At 46.2% G+C, this 18,939-nt stretch overlaps 3 protein-coding genes across 3 annotated transcripts in view; 1 reads left to right on the forward strand and 2 right to left on the reverse strand.

Annotated features, from left to right (window-relative positions):
* Positions 1–219: 219 nt before the first annotated feature.
* PRPH2 (peripherin 2) lies at positions 220–9,405 on the reverse strand. Its single transcript, XM_014887391.2, has 3 exons — positions 8,711–9,405; positions 5,781–6,027; positions 220–579 (listed from the first exon to the last, which is right to left on the reverse strand). Exons 1-3 carry the CDS (start codon positions 9,289–9,291, stop codon positions 343–345), a joined length of 1,065 nt encoding a protein of 354 aa, XP_014742877.1. The 5' UTR covers positions 9,292–9,405; the 3' UTR covers positions 220–342.
* A 6,209-nt stretch (positions 9,406–15,614) lies between these two features.
* On the reverse strand, positions 15,615–18,316 carry TBCC (tubulin folding cofactor C). The gene has a single exon (XM_014887390.2). The coding sequence runs from the start codon at positions 18,279–18,281 to the stop codon at positions 17,238–17,240; it is 1,044 nt and encodes a 347-aa protein (XP_014742876.2). The 5' UTR covers positions 18,282–18,316; the 3' UTR covers positions 15,615–17,237.
* A 103-nt stretch (positions 18,317–18,419) lies between these two features.
* BICRAL (BICRA like chromatin remodeling complex associated protein) overlaps positions 18,420–18,939 on the forward strand; it is a 44,707-nt gene continuing 44,187 nt past the window's right edge. Inside the window, exon 1 of the mRNA XM_088161218.1 lies at positions 18,420–18,459. The gene's annotated coding sequence lies outside the window, so the exon portion shown is untranslated. The remainder of the gene's footprint in view (positions 18,460–18,939) is intronic.

Consider the following 18,939-nt stretch of genomic DNA (forward strand, 5'->3'; position numbering starts at 1 on the left):
ATTTCAAAATAAGATGGAATGGTTTGCCATGCAATGCCAGCAATCTTTTTTTTTTTATTTTTATTTTTTCTTAAACTAACTGTCTCTGATAAGGGAACACGTGAATATTGTAAGTCCTAGTTGGGGTCACATTCCCAAAAGGGTATGGATATTGTGTACTCACATTGTGGTTAAGTGTTTTATCCCAAGGTGCACTATATTGTATGCTCCCATGTACAAAAGTGAACATGCGTAGAAATGTGTATTCTGGTGGTTGATACATAGCTTTTAAAATGTAGATATATTCACAATTCTCAGTTTGTGTTATTTTTCTCTGAGAAAAAGTCCCCCTCAACGAGCAGCTCAACTGACTGTTGTGATGGCTGGCGTCTTCCCACCTTCCTCTCCTTCGGCCCCTTCGGCTCCTGCTTCCACCTGGTTGAACTTACCCAGCTTTTTCAAATTCTCCAGGGCAGATTTGAAAGTGTCCTTGAGGCTGTTCTCCAGGACCCACCCTTCGCTTTCGCATTCGGGGTCTTCGGGATTGGCAATGCTTTCCAGGGAGGTGTGCAGGAGGCGCAAGCCAACCATCACCGACATCTGTGCCAGGCAATGGGAAAGGCAGAGAGGTCAGCCAGGCCTGGGCACTGCCCTGCCACCCTCCCTGTCCCCTGCTGTGGCCAGCCCGGGCTGTGTGCCCTCTGCATGCCCCATCAGTGTCCGTGCCTTCCCTGGAGGTTTCGAGGCATCCCTGACTGCAGTGCACTGCATGTCCAACAGGCACTGTGGATGTGTGACACCGTCCTTGACCACTCCGTTTTAACTGAATATTTTGGCTTTGCATTGACCTCAATATGCTTGGTGAGTATATTAAGCTGATCAGGGAGATATTAATGAATCAGCGTCTCTGCAGAATGAGCAGCGTTAGGATTTGAGCCATTAGTTTGTCTGCTTCAGATTCTGATTTTGTTTTAGCATAGGTATGTGCAAATTAGGAAACCAAGGCAGCAGAAGATCTCTTCCCTGGTTCCACCTAAAACAAATTTGTATTTCTGATTAAATATTACCTAGTCCCAGCAGCCCTGAGACTTTTTCTACTGTACTGTGTAACACTGCTGACACTGGCAACACCCTGCACCTGTCTCCAGAGAGAAAATGTGTTTTTAGCCAATCTACTGCCTTCTAACACTGTTCAGAACAATCTGACCTCACCCTTGTGGTGCTTATGAAGAAAATGATTGATGAGTGAAGTAGAGGAGGACAGAAGAGCAGCTCCCAGAAGAGCCAGCCTGGTGACATGGTAGGGCTGCTGGTTGGGATGGGGCAGCAGTAAAATTGGTTTGGTCCTTCGTGCTGGGTAAAGCTCAGATGGAGAACACCTCCTGCTGTCAGGACCTCATAGGATTTGTTTGCTAAGGGAAGTACGGTGCCTCCATCTCCCTATCCAGTTTTCCAAGGAACTGATCACCTTTGGTCCTCCTCAACCCTGATGGCTGCAGAGGCTGGCAGATTTGAGGTTGAGATTCAGCCACGTGGCAAGGCCAATGGCAGAATTCACATCTGGCTTTTGGACTTGAAGGACTGCCCAAGGATATGCTTCCATGGGTGATCCTTCAGCCTGTCTACTGGGGTCATCCTCCTTGGGTGTGATCAGAGTCTCCAAATTCTGGGAAGACTAAAGCTACACTTGGGTACTCTCAAAATTTGCAGATGTTCATATTTCTCTGCCTTTACTCAAGATCAGAAAGGGAAAAACATTGGTCAAACAAACAAGTTTCATCAAATACTTCTACATCCAAAGGCAAATGTTCACACTGCTTAACACAGGAATGTCTGACTAGCCACACTTTGGTCACTAAGGGAGTTTCTAGTGGCTCTGAGTCTGGAAATAGTCTCATCTAGCCAATAATATGATGACTTAAATCAGTTAAAGCATTATTCTATAAAAGTCACAACAAGTGACAAATCCCATCACGTTAGTCTTGGGATTTAAAGCCTCGACATCTTCCTTCCACTCTGAGTCCCAATTTTGCTGCTCTCACTCATGGGACTGATATCTTTGAAATCAATGGCTGTTGCAAGTGCACATTGACAGGGCTGGGTGCAGGAAATGACCTCCACTTGCTCTCTGCTTGTGCTGCCTGGCAGCATGTCAGCAGGAGCTTTGTTTTGAGATTGATTTGCCAAGTGCCACAGCCGAAGTAGATGGACTGGCTTCCTGGATGGCTCTAAGCCACTAAATATTATCATGCTTTTAAAAAGGAAGGTGCTTGTGCAGCTCTGAGCATCTGACCTGTCCTTGGATGAGATTTTGTGACATTTTCTCTCAGTCTAAGACTTTGTTTTCTTGATATGAATCCCTGAAGCTGAGATTCTTTAAAAGTAATGCAAAATGTCTGGACTCTTGTCACCTCCAGTGATCTGAGCCTGCTTTCTCTGCCAGATGAGAAGAGAGCCCAGGAAGTTTGAGACAAGTATCTGGTAAATTAATCTATCTCCTGTATGATCACAGAGAGTCTGGGACCACCAGTTTAGCTGGAGTCTCACACCAGGGAAGACATGACCCCATGCACCAGCATGTGCTGGGGGTGACTGGCTGGCAGCAGCTTGGCAGCAAAGGGCCTTGGGGCTCTGGGTGACCCCAAGCTGTCCCTGAGCCAACAATGTGCCCTTGTGGCAAAGTGGGAAAATGGTATCCTTGGCTGCATTGCTGATTAATACTTGCCAGCAGGATGAGGAATGTGATCCTTCTTCCCCTCTGCTCAGCCCTGGTGAGGCCACAGCTAAACCTCCAACCTTAACCAGTCTACGAGCTGTAGATGTGAGCTTAACCAAGTCCAGCACAGAAGGCTGGGGTGTCAGAGCCCCAGAGCAAGGCCAGTCTTGCTGAGGGATGATTTCCCTCTCATGGAAACTCTTGTCATTTTATAGCAACTTTAAAGTGCCAGGAAGAACAGGGCCATGGTGTTTCTCCAGGGCTAGGGCTGTGCAGGCTGGGCTGTGGATCCCCTGCACCACAGCACACTCAGCCTCTTCAGTGGGACAGCCGAGCAAACTGTGTCCATCTGGAGGGTCCCTGCTGCCTGTGGGCTGCTTTTGGAGATCACCAAAGCTCACTCCTACTGTTAATGCATCAGAGAGCTTACTCTCCAACACAGGACATGCAATATGCCTCCTGGCAATGTCTCAGTGCCCTCTTGGAGCTCAGCCTGAGCCTGGTCTGTGGCACATGTAAGGGGAATCCCAGGCTCTTGGCTGTTGTGGCAGCTGTGACCTATTGAGATCCACATGTTTGCACAACTGGAAGACCTAGAACATCTCAGGAACCAGCCTCAGCTCTCTATTCCTTTTGAAATACTTTATTCAGGGCACCCTTGGACCCTTTTTTTCCTTTGCTGGCTGAGGCAGGTCAAGAAGACATCCAGGCTTGCTCTTCTTGACCTTCTGCAGCGAAGCCCATCTGTTTGCCAGGGTTTAGCCTCAGGCGGCTTAGCCAGAGCAGGGTGTGATCTTTTTTTGTCATCCTCATGACTGGTTGTCACACATGGGAAGCCTACAGCTTTTGTTAGGAAAAGCAGCTTCTAGATGTTAGCATTCTTTTCAAATAGAAGTTTTGATGTTTCAAAATAGGTTCATTCCTCTTTGTGCCTAATATAGAAAGGTGAAATGGCCTTCCCTGAGGTCCCTGCACCAGTTTGGCACATTTCCTTTTTCTACAGCTCAGAATAACAGCTCTGATTAGTATTTCCCTCCATGTTCTCTCCCCCTTCCCACACCTCAATTCCAGCAAACCAGTTGGAAGAGTCATCCACAGCCCCTAGAAGGGCTTTGCTGGACAGGTACCTGGTTTGAGTCCATGGTGGCTGCAGGTGTAAAGCAACCCAGGATTTTGCTTTTGCACTTTTCTGTGACTTCCTAGGAAGTCAGTCAAGGTGGAAACGAGAAGTGCAGAGCCAGCACAGCCACTGTCCCTGGGCTCACCCTGCTCAGACCCACACTTACCTTGGCCAGGAGCTGGAACCTCTGCTGCCCTCCTACTCAGCATAAAATTGTTTCCTATCCTGACTGGAATTTAAAGGAAGTGGTTATACTTCAAGGGAGACTAAATTAATGTCTGTTTCCGGCTTTGCTTCCTCCCTTCAAAGTTTGCTTTAAAAGCAAAGGGAATTTCAGACCCAAATCTGGGCCCTTTATGATAGAATATCAGGCAAGTCATAAATATTCAGGAGGGCAAGTTATTGCAACCCAGGATTGTGTTGTTTCTTTCAAGTTTTGCCCTAAAAGTCCCCTGATTGCCTGATAAAAAGTCTCACCTTCTATTTTGAAAAAGACAAAGAAAAGAAGAGATCTTATTTCTCATTATGCCACAGGCTGAAAAAAATACCCAGGTGTACTTTGAAGAGTTAGACATAAAATACTGCATTTTTATCACTGCTATTAATGTTAACATATCACTGTCATTAATCTCTTGCAAGTTAGCAGAGGTATGTTACAGGTTCCTAGTCATGATTTTTTGCAGCTGGCATTGGTATTTTTGTGCATTTTTCCCCTGAGTTTTTGAATTTCTTCGACTTTCAAATACAGTTGAAATTCTCCTGTCTTCAAGAGCACTGCACTTGAATCTGGGCTATAATAAAAACCTTCTCTTTTTTTTCATACAAACAGTGCAAAGAGGTAGTACATTTCTCTGCAGTTCAGAGCAGCTATTTTTAAGACAATGCAACACAGAGTAAGTTTATGATTTTTTTTTTCAGTTCACAGATTTAGGTAGGTGTTTATTTTCTAAAAAACATCTTAATTCCTGGAAGGCTGCTAGGCCAGTGCTTGTATCAAAATGTAACTCATCTTTTTAAAATTTGCATGTGTCTAAATTTTTTAAAAGGCAGCTGAATCATTTAAAAGAGGCAATGCCATTTGCAGCAGCCATTCCAAGGATAGGGAAGGATCTGCTGCACCCCAGGGAGCTGCACCCTCCCTTTTTCCAGCAGGTCTTGCCTGATCTCCACATCCAGCACCTCACGTTCCAGCCCTCGTGCCACTGCCAGCCCACGCTCCCCCAGCATTAGGGTTGATTAAACCCCCTGGCTAGAAAGCTGCCCATGTCCCAGAGGCAGGAGATTCATGGCATTGGATGAACAGAATTTTATCAGCCGAGCTGCACTTTGGGTTATGGTGCCCACAGACACCTGCCCTGGGCAGTGTTGGCACCTGTTTGCATTTGCGTTGCGGTTTTAGGAAGCAGAATAAAATAAATTTAATCCACCTGCTCCACCTAAACCACTTTTTCTGACCAAAAACCTTGGTGGAGCTGTTGAAGGTCCACATGCTGCCTTGAAATCGTTCCACTGTGTGTGGAGCCTTAAAGCCTTATTTTGTTCAGTGTGTAAACCCTTTAACTGCACTTTCTGTCCCACTAATTACTGTCACATCTTTCTGATGTGCTGCTCTTTCGTTTTTCTTTTTTGTTTTCCCCACAAATGGTGACACGTGTGAAGTTAATGCATCTGGACATCAAAGCCCTTGCACTCTCTTCCCTGCTCAGCACCTTGCTTTTGACAGAAAATCACTCCCTTTTCCCCCTCTTGCTGTGGGATACTCCAGGCTCTGCTAAGAGGATTCTGTGATCCCACAGCCCCTCCACCTCTGTTTCCGGCTTGGCACTCTTAGATATTTTCTCAGCCAAACACCGGGGACCTTTTTTTTTAAAAAACAGGCTTGATTTTCAGACTGAGAAGCCCTTGCTGAGAAGGGCCCTGCTCCTGCAGAGCTGTCAGTGTGACAGAGGGGAGCGAGGGGGTTACCTCGAAGAGCCAGACGAGGAGGATGACGGCGCCCATGGAGCTCATCATGCCGCTGTAGTAGTTGAGCAGCGCTTCCCGGCAGCCGCGGCGCCACAGGTTGAGCTCCTCGGTCTGGTAGTCGTAGCTGTAGTGGGCAGAGTTGTTGGTGACCTGGTACTGGATGCAGGGCCTGGGGGAGCTGGGGTTGCAGCAGCTGAAGGGGACTCCGTCCACCAGGTACCTCCCGTCCACGTTGCTCTTGATCCGGCTACGGGCGAGAAGGGAACGTGAATACACAGACAGACAGACAGACAGACAGACAAAGATATCCAGGAGCAAATCTGCATGAGGAAGGAAAGCAAAGGCAAGGAGGATTTTCCACCATGCCTTGTTCACAGGTGTGTCCAGGGTGTCCTTCCTCCCCGAAATCCTTTTCTATGTCAAGGCTACACTGAGTCTGTAATTAACTCCTCCTGGTGGAAACTCATGCTCTTGGGTCACTTCTTCAAATAAATTAGTTTTTAACAAAAGTAAATGGCAGAGAGAATTCAGGAGGGGCCATCACAGAACAGTGATCACAGCACACTAGGATGGAAGGGAGGTGCTGGAGCTGACCTGAGCTTGGAAAAGAACCCAGAACAGCCTTAGGACCCACCATATCCAGCTAGAGCATTGATCCAGCAAACCTAAAAGCTTCTTTCTGATGATAATAGCTCCAGGGAGGTGTTGTGCATTTATTCGTGGCTTGGGAAGGTAGCCAGTATTGAAAACATGAAATATGCTTCAGCAACAGGATGTTGCAAAATTTCCAAAGTCCTTGCAGGAGCTTCCCAACTATTGTTCATCTGACACTGTGGTTGTTCTCTGTAAATAATCATTTAGCCTGGTGTCTTAGGAGATGTTTAGATGCAAGTTAACTTAGAAGGCAAATAGTTCCACTGACACTGCAGAAAGACTATAATAAAAGGACTGCAGTTTTAAAACAGGTCATTTTGCTTAGAAAATCACAGAATGGAGAGTCCCAGTAGTGTAGAGAGGCAAAAAAAAAAAAATCTGAGTGTCACTTGTAGCTTTCTATATGGATATTTTAAAATTGTGTCATAGAGAGAGAAAGGTGATTCCAGCAACCTGGTGAAGGGAAATTCCACTTTGCAGTCATGACCTAAACCTATCTAAGCAGCAAACGCAGTTGAGGTTTTCTCTCTAAATGTAAAGTGTGCTCTGGATTGGGTCTAATTCCCATTCATGTGTAAATGCCCCACCAGTTTCAGAGAGATTGGATATTGGATCAGGCCTTTGCTCTACAAATAATATAAAAATCCTACTGTGGGGGACAGACTCCCACGTTCCTTGGAACTAAGGAGAATTTCATTATTGGCTTCAAAGGGGCCAGACTATCCCACCAGGAATGGGAGCAGAGATTGTTCACCACCACATCACACAAACCCTGAATTCACTAAAACCCATGTGTAGACTTTTAATGCCCTATTTACTGCCTCAGTAGTACAAAGAAATTACCTTGAGTCTCAGTCCCAAACAAGGCATTGGTTATTAAGGACAGTATAACCCCGTTTTCCCTCTGTGCATTGCCCTTCCACTGCTGCTGGGTTAAGTTACAGCTCTCAAATCTCCATATAATGCTGGCAAGGTTTTTTCAAGTAGTTATTTATACCCATGGGCATTCTTTCGCAATGGAAACACCCCCTTATTCAATAGTGAATGTATTTGTTATAACACCCTGCAGTGCAATGGGTTAAATCTGTAACAGTTTTCACTAAAAAAGTCCTCATTCAGAACTGCAAAAACAACCAGACCACCCAACAAGTCAAAAGAACATGCAGAGAGACACACACAAGTGAAATACCATTTCCACAGTCAGGCAGGGATCCCAAGAGATCCCAAGAGATACACAAAGCTTTTTTTCCGAAATTACTTCAGACATTTTTAATACAGGCAGTATATTTAAAAGGCAGATTGCTTCCAGTTTACAGATCCCATTATGCAACCACAAGGCATAAACATTAATGAATGATGTTCCCAAAGAACCCGGAATAACCATCTCTTTCCCCGGTGCTTAATTTTTTAAAAGGTTGTGGGTATTTATGCCTAATGCAATTTTTTTAATTTCAAAGGTTCATTTTGTTCTCATGTTTATTTTCTGCTTGAGCTTACTGCACCTAACCTGATTTTAGGATTACAGCCTCTTTGGGCACTGACATCAAAGCCATTAAGGTGTTTCTGGTCAACAACCTGGTCTGGTTTGTATAGAAATAATAAACTAGTGCTGCTTTCATGTGAGGTTTTAAAAAATTAGGCACAGGACAGAACTTAAAATACATATGGCTACAAAGGCCACTGTGTAAAGCTAGGAACATCAGTTGATGCCCAGTATTATCACAGCACTGAAGCAATCCATTGAGTGAATATTAAAATGAAACTCTAAATCTTAAGGATCTAAAACACATGAATTATTAGCATAGCATTACTTCTCTACTTATTTCCATGCAGCTGATTAGCTGCCAATATCTAAGTGGAGTTTTAAATGTGTATCAGCAGTATATCTCCAGGGAATTATTTTTTAGGAAATCAATAAATAACATTGACATCTGCTTAAGGATTAATAAAGTTCTGATACTTTCCTGTTGATTTCGGGAGTGTGGCTCAAGGTAATGGGTTTATAAAGCAGTAAAAGACAGTAAAAACTAATAAATCTGTTTCTACCACACTGAGTAAGGGTGGGAATTGTAGTTTGGTGCTTTTTAGTTCATATTATGGATGACTTTGGAAGAATTTGTCAGGGGAAGAAGCAATCTAGCTGGTCATTTGGGATGCTTTATTACACAAGACCCCATTTGACACAAACCCCCTTCCAGTCAGCGCCTGTTGGCACTTGAGGACAGCACTGATCAAACATCGACACTGTGTGACACAAAGCCCACCAAGTCACTTACTCTTTCACTTCTTTGGAGCTGAAGTCCAGGTATCTGTTGCTGATCCACTGGATTTCGAACCAATCTTTGTAGCCGTTGTTGCCACAGCACTTGAACTCAATCTGGAGCATGTCGATGGTCTTCTTCATGAAGCATCTCCCGGGGGTGTCCGTGTCCCGGTAGAACTTCATGCCGTTCTTGAGCCCCTGGGCCAGGGTGCTCTCCAGGGAGCCCCGCATCAGGAAGCAAATCAGAGCAACGAAGAAAATGAGCATGTTAAAGACGCAGCACAGTGCCAGGTAAGGTTTCAGCATAGGCTTCCACTTGGCAAATTTAGCAGGATCCAGAGAATCGTAACAAATTTTTCCAGCAAAACCATTGAAGGCGCAGGATAATATACCCACCAATATCAAAGAATTGGGCACAAAGTGGCTTTCAGAATTGTCCATCACTTCGCTTCGCTTCCGGAGCTCAATTTTGAGGAACAATCCCATGCTAAAAACAAGGATTCCAGCAAACACCGAAAACCAGTTCATGAGCCATAGTCCCTGCGCTAGTTTTACCCGTTTCTTCTGATTGAATTTGACTTTCAGCAGTGCCATCTTTGTAGTGGGAGATGTTGGAAGATTTCACAGCCTGGACCCCTCTTCTCAGCGTAAGCAACTCGAGGAAGAACCATTCAGGCGTCGGAAGAGATCCCGAACAGCACATCAGGAAGCGAGCCACTGCACAGTCCTTCCATCTTGAAGTCCCCTGTTTAGGATTCAAGTAAGTAAAATGTTCAAAGGTCCCAATTAACAATTTCACATTAGTGAGAATAATGGGCAATTAGCACCTACAACTATTTCTGGTGGTTTCTTCCAAGCGAAGGAGAAACACTCTCAAGGTTTCAAATGATTTGATCTGGATCTGCAAGACGTCATTCTAATACCTTTAATCATTTGATCCAATTTGGAGAAATGTCTGTCAACAGATGAGTGGAAGTAATCCCTCATTTTACTATTTAGTAGATTTGTGCTCTCCTATGATAGGCTGCTGGGTGGAATATGAAACTCCAGAGATATAAAAAGATCTTTGTCGCCAGAAGAATATGGAACCTTTGAGGAAAAAGGAAGAGGGCTCTGGATTAAAAAAAGGCTGCCTGTATACAAACATACACTTCCCCACCATGATCCCAATATATTCATATCCACAGCCAAACCCACCTCCTGGTCCTTATCCTTCTGTGTTGACTTGAGAGGACATCCTGTGGCTTATGTATTCTGAAAGCAGATAAGCGTGTCGTTTACGGTGACCTAAAAAAACTAAGCTTGGCATTTTCTATTTACTTCCAGCGCTTGTACCATCTCTGAGTCTTGGCAGGAGAGCAGGAGAAAGGAAAAGTGCAGAGAAACTCAATAAATAAACCTTGGGCTGAAATCTAGAGATGCTTTTATAAAAAGTGAGCTGGCATGAGCAGCTTACTGGATAATCACCAGTGAGGTGAGCAGGGCTGCCCAAGGAGACCCACACAGGAGTTTAGACCAGGGAGGAATTCTCAGCAGCTGGAGAGGGACCCTGGGGATGTTGTATCTGAGTGCAAGGGAGGCATCCTGGGGGTCCCCAGGCTCTGCTCAAGGACCTGCAGCCAGCTCTGCTTTCGTGCTGGAGTGGGCAGAAAGGGGGGTAAGACCCCTCCTGTGGAAGTGGTCTCCTCCTTGCAGCACTCAGCTGTGCCAGGCAAGCAGAGGAGCTGCTCCAGGAATTCTCCTTGCTTTGGAATATCATCTCCCACTCACCCCACAGGGGTTTGGAGCTACTGGGAAATTCCTGCACTGCCTCACCCTTGCCACGACAATGCGAAATTAACCTCAGGCAACCTCCAGCAGTGGAATATTATCCTGCAGGTGTGTGAGGGCGTGGGTGCTAATGCTGCGGGGAGAAAGGAGCAGCCCCAGAAGAGGGACTGGCAGGATTCTCTCACCCCTGTGAGCCAGACCGGCTGCTGCCACCACCCAAGTCCCTGGGGGCATCCTCTAGTGGCTGCCAGCAGCATGGCCACCAGCCCTCAGGGACAGAGAGGGGAAGGGTTCTGCTAGGAGGAAGGCAAGTGTGAAAAATAATAACACAAATAATTTAAAAGCCCAAACACAGACAAATTACGTTTTGATGCAGCTCTGTGGTACCGTGGATGCTTCTGAGTTACCATTTGAAAGCCTGGAAAGCTGAAGGCTCCTTCAGGAAGGACAAAGGTTACTTTTTCCTGTCCTAATAGGTTTTTATGGTGGGCCTTTCCCAGCTCATCCTGGTGCTATTGCAATGAGCTGGAGAGCAGCTGGTAACTGGGAGTTTTCTAAAGCAAACCTGGTTGTTTGCATTGCTGCTGCCCTTGCTGGTGAAGAGTGAGTGTGTAAGATGAGAGGGAAGGTGATTTTCCATCAGGGACTATTCTCTCCTCTTGCTGTGAAGTGGATGAGAAGTGCTATTTCTTGAGAGAGCCTATTCGTGTTTTTGTGCAATAAGTCATGGTGCTGAAATAGCATCTCTCCTGGCAAAATATCCCTCAACCAATGTAGCACATATTGTGTTTCACTGACTCTTTCAGGGCTTAGCTAAGAGACTTGAGTTTCGAAAATGTATTTATCTGACAGCCTGGAGTTAATTCTAGATAAAGGAACTTGAAACCATTTCCTTTCTTGTCAGTGATGACAGTGAAACTGTAATTAAAGTGGAAAAGAATTCTGTACCGGGTCTGCAGGTCATGAGGATACATAGTGAAATACTTCCTGCCCACAGCAGATGTGAGCCTGGTGCTGCTCTGGATATGGGTAATTTCGTATTCAGGAGCACAGATGGATCTGAATACTTGTCAGCTTAATAATTTAACATTTAGATACCCATGATAAATCTGATGCAGCAAAATCATGTAACTGTATACAGTACGGTGTTTCCTCTAATTCAAGAATAAAAGTATTGAAGTAGAACATGCAGGACATGCTTCAGGGCTCACTGATCCCTCCAGATTTACTCTTTTGCCTATAAACAAAAGAAATGGGAGGGGTCATCATAAATCACTGCTAAATTGCTAGTGTTAGCTGGGAGATGATCAGTAAAAATCCTGAACCTGACGTTCAGGAAGGGACACTCACTAATTAGACCTGTGAGACTTTGGGTGGTACCTTTATAAAGCCATCACGCACTACAGAAACAGCCTGGATTAGGGAAAATGCTGTTTGTTTAAGTAGTTTTCAACAGCTCAATACCGGCTGGGGACTTAAAGTGACAAAAACTACCCCACCCACGCGGCTGACTCGGGACTTTTAAAGGGGATTGGTGAACACTTTTTAAAGTGGGAATGAATGCTGCCCCATTATCCCAGCCACGGAGCCGACAGACCCTGCGCAAGCATCGGCACAAACGCGCCAGCCAAGGGCTGTCCCTGGCACAGCAACCCAAGGGAGAGGAAGGTGATGGGGAATCATGGAGAAGCGTTTTGGGGTGGGCACAGTGTAAAAAAGAAAACTCTTCTTGCCTGGCATCTGCTTTTCTTAAAAAGCTTTTTCTTGGCTGCCATCCGTCTTTAGTTTGGCACTCACTGCTGCTTTCTACTTCAAAAAGAAAATGCTGAAATTGATCCATAGCAGATAAAAGCTAAATGCTGCAAGAATGTTTGAGTTAATGGTCTCCTCAGAGGTTGTATATTAAATTCAATTATATAATTCATATGCCAATATTGGAGAAAAAAAGGTAGAATAAAATATTCAAATTATTATTGATCTCACCATGAATCTGTTCAAATTCAAAATCTAGTTAAAAATTACAGTGTGTATGTATAACAATACAATATAGATACCTTTCCAAAAAGCTGTGCCTGCTAACCTACATATAAGCTACAAATTTATCAGTTAAGAGAGAGGAATGTAAACAATTTAATCTGGTATTTGTTAAACAGTCTGGTGCTCAGCCCTGGACCAATCTTTCCATCTTCAGGAGTATAAGATATAAAGCACATACAGGCCTAAACTATGGAAGTGCCCTCAGTTGGTAAAAAGAATAATTTCCTGGCCCAATCTTTCTTTCACGCTGCTCTGTGATATGAAATGTGTGCCTTTCTGAGCTTTTTTTTTTCCTTTCCTCTCCCTAGGAGTGGTTATATTTCACTGCAAGAATAATGATGTCTGGTTTTACCTTTGATGGGAAGCTATTGTGTAGAGAGGTTTGCTCATGTACCCTCACTTACTGTTTTGTTTCAATTGTAACTGTGGTGTGAACAGGGACACTCCTGAGGAACAATGTGATAAAAATGCTGTACCTCACTGTACCATTATCAGGTGGAGAAAAGTCTGATTTATGACTCTTTTTTTTAACCTCCTTACACAGGTAACTTGGTAGGCTACTATTTTTGTGGCATATGAAGTGACTGCAGGTTCTGAGGATGGAAATAGAGGCAAGTTCTAAATTCACTGCTGGATTGTAAATCCTGGGAGGGGTGATTTGACCTGCTGGGCTCTGTGGCTCCTGCTCTTTGCTGGGGCACACTGTGAGAGTTTTTGGTGTGGTTTTGCTCTGGGTAATTCCCAGAATTTCAGCCATCACTCATGTGGTGGTGTGTAAAATGGTCAGAAAACACAGGGTTTTTTTGACATCCAATATGGTCATTATGAATGTTTTTTGTATTATTGCGATGCCTGGGGTGTAGCATTCACTGCTGAAAAAATTAGAGTTAGAAATCAAAGTTTATATTTGCAGAAACAGGAAAGAAGTATGTTGGGAATTAAAAGAAGCTTAGAAAAAGCTCATGATAGGCATTATTGCTGGAAAACATCTCAGCCTAACAGGTGGATCCCCAGGTCAGTCAGATAAATCAGATCATGATGTGAATGGAAATGCTGAAATTTCCCCAAGTTGCATAGATTCTTTTTCTGGCTATTCCTGTCTTTCCTTGTACGTAATGAAATTGGCTGTTTAGTAAAACCTGAAGCAATTCCAGGCAAAACCATTGAGATTTGAACTTTGTCTACATGCAGCTATTGCTTAAATTAGAAACTTTGGAAAAAAATTCCAAGCCTTCAAAAATATAATGCATAAAAGTGTGTAGGAAATTGTCTTATGCATGTATTTCTTACCTGTTTTTTCCCCAAAACAATTCTACTACAGCTCACATCAGAATCTACTTAAATGAAAGAGGGCTGGATAAAGAGACAATGCAAGTAACTCCATTTCTACTGTTATTCAGAGAAGCAGGGGCAGACAGAGGGAAATGGCTGGATTGACTCCAAAGGGAACAGAGGGGCGTTGATCCCTCTCAGGACAGATCTCTGGCTGCTTCTCTGGTTCAAGCTTTGGTGCCACCCCTCAATGCCTCAAAAATGGCAACGCTCAAAGCTCTGTGTGGCCTCAGTTTTCTCTCATGGGTTCAGCGTTGTGTATCTTTGCACAGAATTGTTTTATTTCCTCCACAGACACACATGGGAGCTTTAAAACACTGAGTAACAGCCCTGTGGTGGACAAAGGAAGTTTCACTGGCTTTAAAGATTTTGGTAAGGCCACTGGCTGGAGGAAGGCTGTCCAAGTAGGCTGTCTTTCAAAAATGTTTGAAACAGGACTGCTTTCCCGACTCCCTGTGGAAAATGGCTCTGCAGCTCAACGCCCTTCACTATTTTTATAAACTTTCTGCCTGTTAGCTTCTCTTCAGGGCAAATTTGCACAAGGCTTCTGGTGCTGATGTTCTGTTATCCCGTGCCTCTGGCAGGCATTTATTTTTCAGCCCCTTGTGATGTCTAGCATCATTAATTTCTTTAAAGTACGTGATTTTTAAAGAAGTTCCTGGTGGAACTGGTGGCACTGTGATGCAAACCAGAGCTAGAGCTCTGGAGGAGACTTTATTCACTTCAGTTGTACCTTATGCAGGATAAGTGATTGCTAGCTGATTAGAAATATTTAGGGATTTGGCTTCTCTTCCTTAGAGATCCCAAAAAGTTGCAATTTCTATACTGAGTAGTCCATGAACATGCTAGCAAACCTTTACTAGTGCTTAAGTTCTCATACAACACTAACAGACTTCTGTTTCAAAATAGTCTTAAATTTCTGTTATGATTCTACATCAGGAAAGTATAATTTTAAAAAGGTGTATGGGAACATGTGCAACTCTGTGTATATATATATATATGAAGTTGTATTTTTAGAACTATAAATCACATTTAGGTATTTGCCTGACCACATTTTTCTGGACTTGCTGTTCTCAAATTGCATTTCCATGTTTCATGCCATGCCTGAGACCAAGAGGCAGTTACGTGTTTTGTATTACCAAGGTATTGCTAAATCTTTTAGCTCAATTGTCTGGCAGCATGTTTCTGAAGAGTATCACCTGCTAACCGTGGTTTGACCAAAATTAAGTATTTGGAGGAAAAAAAAAACATTAGGAGCTGGGATGTGAATAACTGATTTGTGAAAAACATCCCCAAGGAAGCAATTTCAGAGAGAAACTGAAGTTTAAACCTCCGTGTTTTGACTCCTGCTCTGTTTATTCAGGCAGTATTGCATGCCATGGGCCAGGAGCTGGAACAGGACATGGCACTTCCACGTTAAGTGTGCTAGGAAGCCTCAGTGCACCCCTGGTACCTGCCACAGCCTGGAGTCTCTCTCCCTATCTGGATCTGCCAGGATCCATCACCACAGGAAGGAGGTGTAAATGTTCAGAGCTTTGGGCAAGTAGAACAGAGGCATTACTGCAGTTCTTACAGGCTGAACATTTTGCAGTCTCAAGGCTAGAGGATGCTAACGGGATTAATCTGTCACTACTGGGATCTGTGGAGAACAATTAACTACACAACCAGCTTCTGTACCAAGATGGATGTGTTCAAATTAAGACACTTGAGAGCCTCCACTGATCACATCCCTCTAACAAAGGATATAAATTATGTACATTAAAGTAAGACGGAGGGTGTATTCTTTAAATCATTTTATGATGCTGTCAGTGCAAAAAAGACTCATTAGTAAAGGAACAAATGAAATAATTCAAAACAAATATGTTTGAAATGCAAAATCCAATTCAATCAAAAATATACAGTAACAGAAGTAAACAAATGTGAAAGTTGTCATGAATTAAAAAAAAAAAAAATCCCTTTTACCCTCCCCCTTTAAATTAAATATGCTGAAAGCAACTTGTATAAAAACATTTTCTGCTCAAAACCAGTCAAGCACCTAAGTGAATTTTCAGGTACTTCTGGAGGTGGTGCAGTTTCTGATGGTTTAGTGTCTGCTAGAGGCACATAGATGATGGCTGCACAGTGTAAACAATTTGAATTTTTAAAATTAAGCTTTATGCTAAGGCAAGATAAACAATTATTTATTGAAAAATGTCACAAGCTAAGGAGGGGTTTTAGAAACCTAAAATTGCTAAGTATACTTTGTAAACAGATAGTGGTCACTTCAGCACCTCTAAGAGGGAACTGTAAAGACATTGCATTCCCCAGTGCTGCTACTTTTCAATTATTATTCAGCAGGAGTGAAGAGACTTAAATTATTCTGCACTTTATGCAAGATAACATGCAATTTTGGAATATAGCACCTCATCTTTCTGTTTTACTGACTCTCTCAGTCAACACTGCACTTAGGCAGCAGCAGAGTGCTGCAAATTAGGATCACAGCACACAAAGCCTGTTGTCTGGAAAACCAGTGGGACAACCCTGAACTCCTCTCCCCTGAAGCTTCAGCTTGCAGAGGAACAGTTAATCCAGCTTCTGTGATGCTCATCAGCACTTGCTGGATGCCTCTGAGTTGCTCACAGAAGCAGCATCCTTTCACATAGCATTCAAGATAGTGAAGCTTTAGTATTTATACAGACTCCATAGGTTTCTTAATTTTGAGTAATCAATATATCAGGAGAGCATTAGATGTTTATTAGAACACCTTTTTCCTCTAGACTTAACTCACTTGAAATAAAAAGCCTAAAGCCAGCTTACTGATTTAACCTGAATCAACAGAAACTGGCTCATCATTGTATCATCTGCATCTCAGTCTGCTGCACTGTGAAGTTACAAACTCTTCCTTTAAATGAACCTTTTTCTGCCCCATTACCTCACAGCAGTACTGCCCTGCACTGCCCCTAAGATATGCTGTGCTGCTGTCAGCACCATGAGAACCATAAAAACATGGAAAATTTGGTATTTGAGCTTTTCATTCCAGTGCAGTTTGCACTATTTGCAGCTAATTCAAAGTCTGCCTGGGTGAGTGAAAGCAGCACAGCAGCTCTAACAGAGGCTCACCTTTGTTTGTGTTTCAGTGGCCTTTGCCCCCCTCCACCTTAGTAAGTTAAAACTCACAATGAAGTACTTCATAAATTGGCAAATCCCACAGTGATACATACAGATTATAGCAACAACCTGTGCAAGAACAGTAAACAATATCTGACTGGTACACTTCAACTAAGAAATCCAGCCATACATTATAGTTCAAAATTTGAATACAGAATGGAATTATTTAATGGCATATCGGGGATTAAGTCCCAGAATTTGTGGATCAGTGCGTTTACACGAGGATCCCTTGCACAGCAGAGCTGCCTCCACAGTCAGTCCCAGCAAGTGATTCTTTCCTGCTCGGGGATCAGGCTCCAGTTGGGTGAAGGCTTGTCAGCCGCCAGCCAGTCAAAGTCATCCACCAGGTTCCAGTTGTTACTGTTTCTGTCGAGCCCAGACGACTCGAAATCTCGCTCGATACCAGGGTAGCTCCAGGAGTAGGGAGCGAAGGAGACCTCGGAGCAGGCCTCTATTACAGCCCGGCTGGTGACTTGCACGTAGACCCGGCAGTGGTGGGTGCGGTGGGTGCGGAGCTGCTGGCAGGCCAGCGCCAGCAGGCAGTCGCTGCAGCCGTCCACTAGCACGGAGGTGGACACGGGCCCGCAGAGCACGGTGCAGCCGCGGCAGTCGCGCACCCGCAGCGTGTTGGGGTTGCCGCGGAGCCGCACCCGGCAGCCGGACAGCTCCGACAGCAGCACGTCCCGCTGCAGCAGCTCCGCGGGGCCGAGCTCCAGCTCTTCGTCCTGGACGCCGCTGAACCCGCACAGCGGCAGCCCGCCCGATTCACCCTCGGCGAGGCCGGGGCCGGGACCGGGCGCGGCGGGGCCCGGTGGGGGGGGCTCGGCGGGGCGCGGGGCGCTGCCCGGGGCCGCTTCTTTCTTGAGGGCGCGGAAGGCAAATTTCTTCTTGGGCTGCAGCTGCTGCCGCCGCGCCGCCAGGTCCCCCTGCAGCCGCGCCACGGTCTCCTGCCCTTGCCGCACCTCGTAGGCCGCCAGGAACCGCACGCTGTCCGTCAGCAGCTTCTGCAGCGCCTGCAGGCGGGCGGCCGCCTCCTCCAGCGTGCCCTCCGCCAGCAGCGCCTCCACGGCCTCCCGCTCCCGGGCGAAGGCGGCCAGGAAGAACTCGCTCTGTTCCTCCTTTACTACCTGCGCCTCCTTCTTCTGCCGCTGCCGCTCCACATCGTGCTGCCGCTCCGCTTCCCGCCGCTGCAGCCGCTCCGGCAGCACCACGGCGGAGGCGGCTGAGCCCGCCGCCATCTCGGGCTGTGAGGGAGCCGCCACGGCCGCCGCCGCCACCGCCTCGCCCGGCGCCGCCATCTTGCCGCTCGCCTCCCCTGCGGTCACTAAGCGGCGCGCGGATTGGCTGCCCGCAGCCCTGGCTGCGTCGCCGCCGCCGATTGGCGGCCCGGGAGGCGCGCGGCGGGGGAGGGCGGGAGGGCCGGAGGGAGGGGTCTCCCGCGGTCTTAAAGGGGCCGCCGCCTCTCCGCGGGATGGGGTGAGTGCTGGCGGCAGGTGCCGTGGGGGGCGGGTTATCCCGCTTCCCAAATTAGCGCCCGGGATATAAATAAGCCCCCGCGCCGCTCTCTCGATGTGCCCGCGAGGAGCTGCTCGCTTCTTTCCGCTGCTGTGCTTACGCTCACACCTCCCCGCCCGGGCCGCGCCCGTCGCCGCTGGCCCTGGGTGCGGGGGCTCCCGCGGGCGGCGGGGCCGGGGAGGGCGAGGCAAGGGGCGGCTCGGTGCGGGGCCCGGGCGGGAGGTGGAGGGCAGAGCCTAGGGCTCCACCTGCCCTCCCGAGCGGATCCGGGGCCGCCCCGAGCTGCTCCCAGGCTCCGGAGGCGTCGGGCGGTCCCGGGCCCTTGCCCGGCTGGGGTCCCGTGGTCTGGTAGCCCCTCACGGCCGGCGCCTGAGGCAGGCTCCGTACGCGCCGTGTTCCAATAAACCTGCCCTGCTGTCCCCTCTCCCGCAGTGAAGTGGC

Source organism: Sturnus vulgaris, chromosome 3, assembly GCF_052056855.1.
Source record: "Sturnus vulgaris isolate bStuVul1 chromosome 3, bStuVul1.hap1, whole genome shotgun sequence".
In the NCBI taxonomy this organism is placed as follows: domain Eukaryota; kingdom Metazoa; phylum Chordata; class Aves; order Passeriformes; family Sturnidae; genus Sturnus; species Sturnus vulgaris.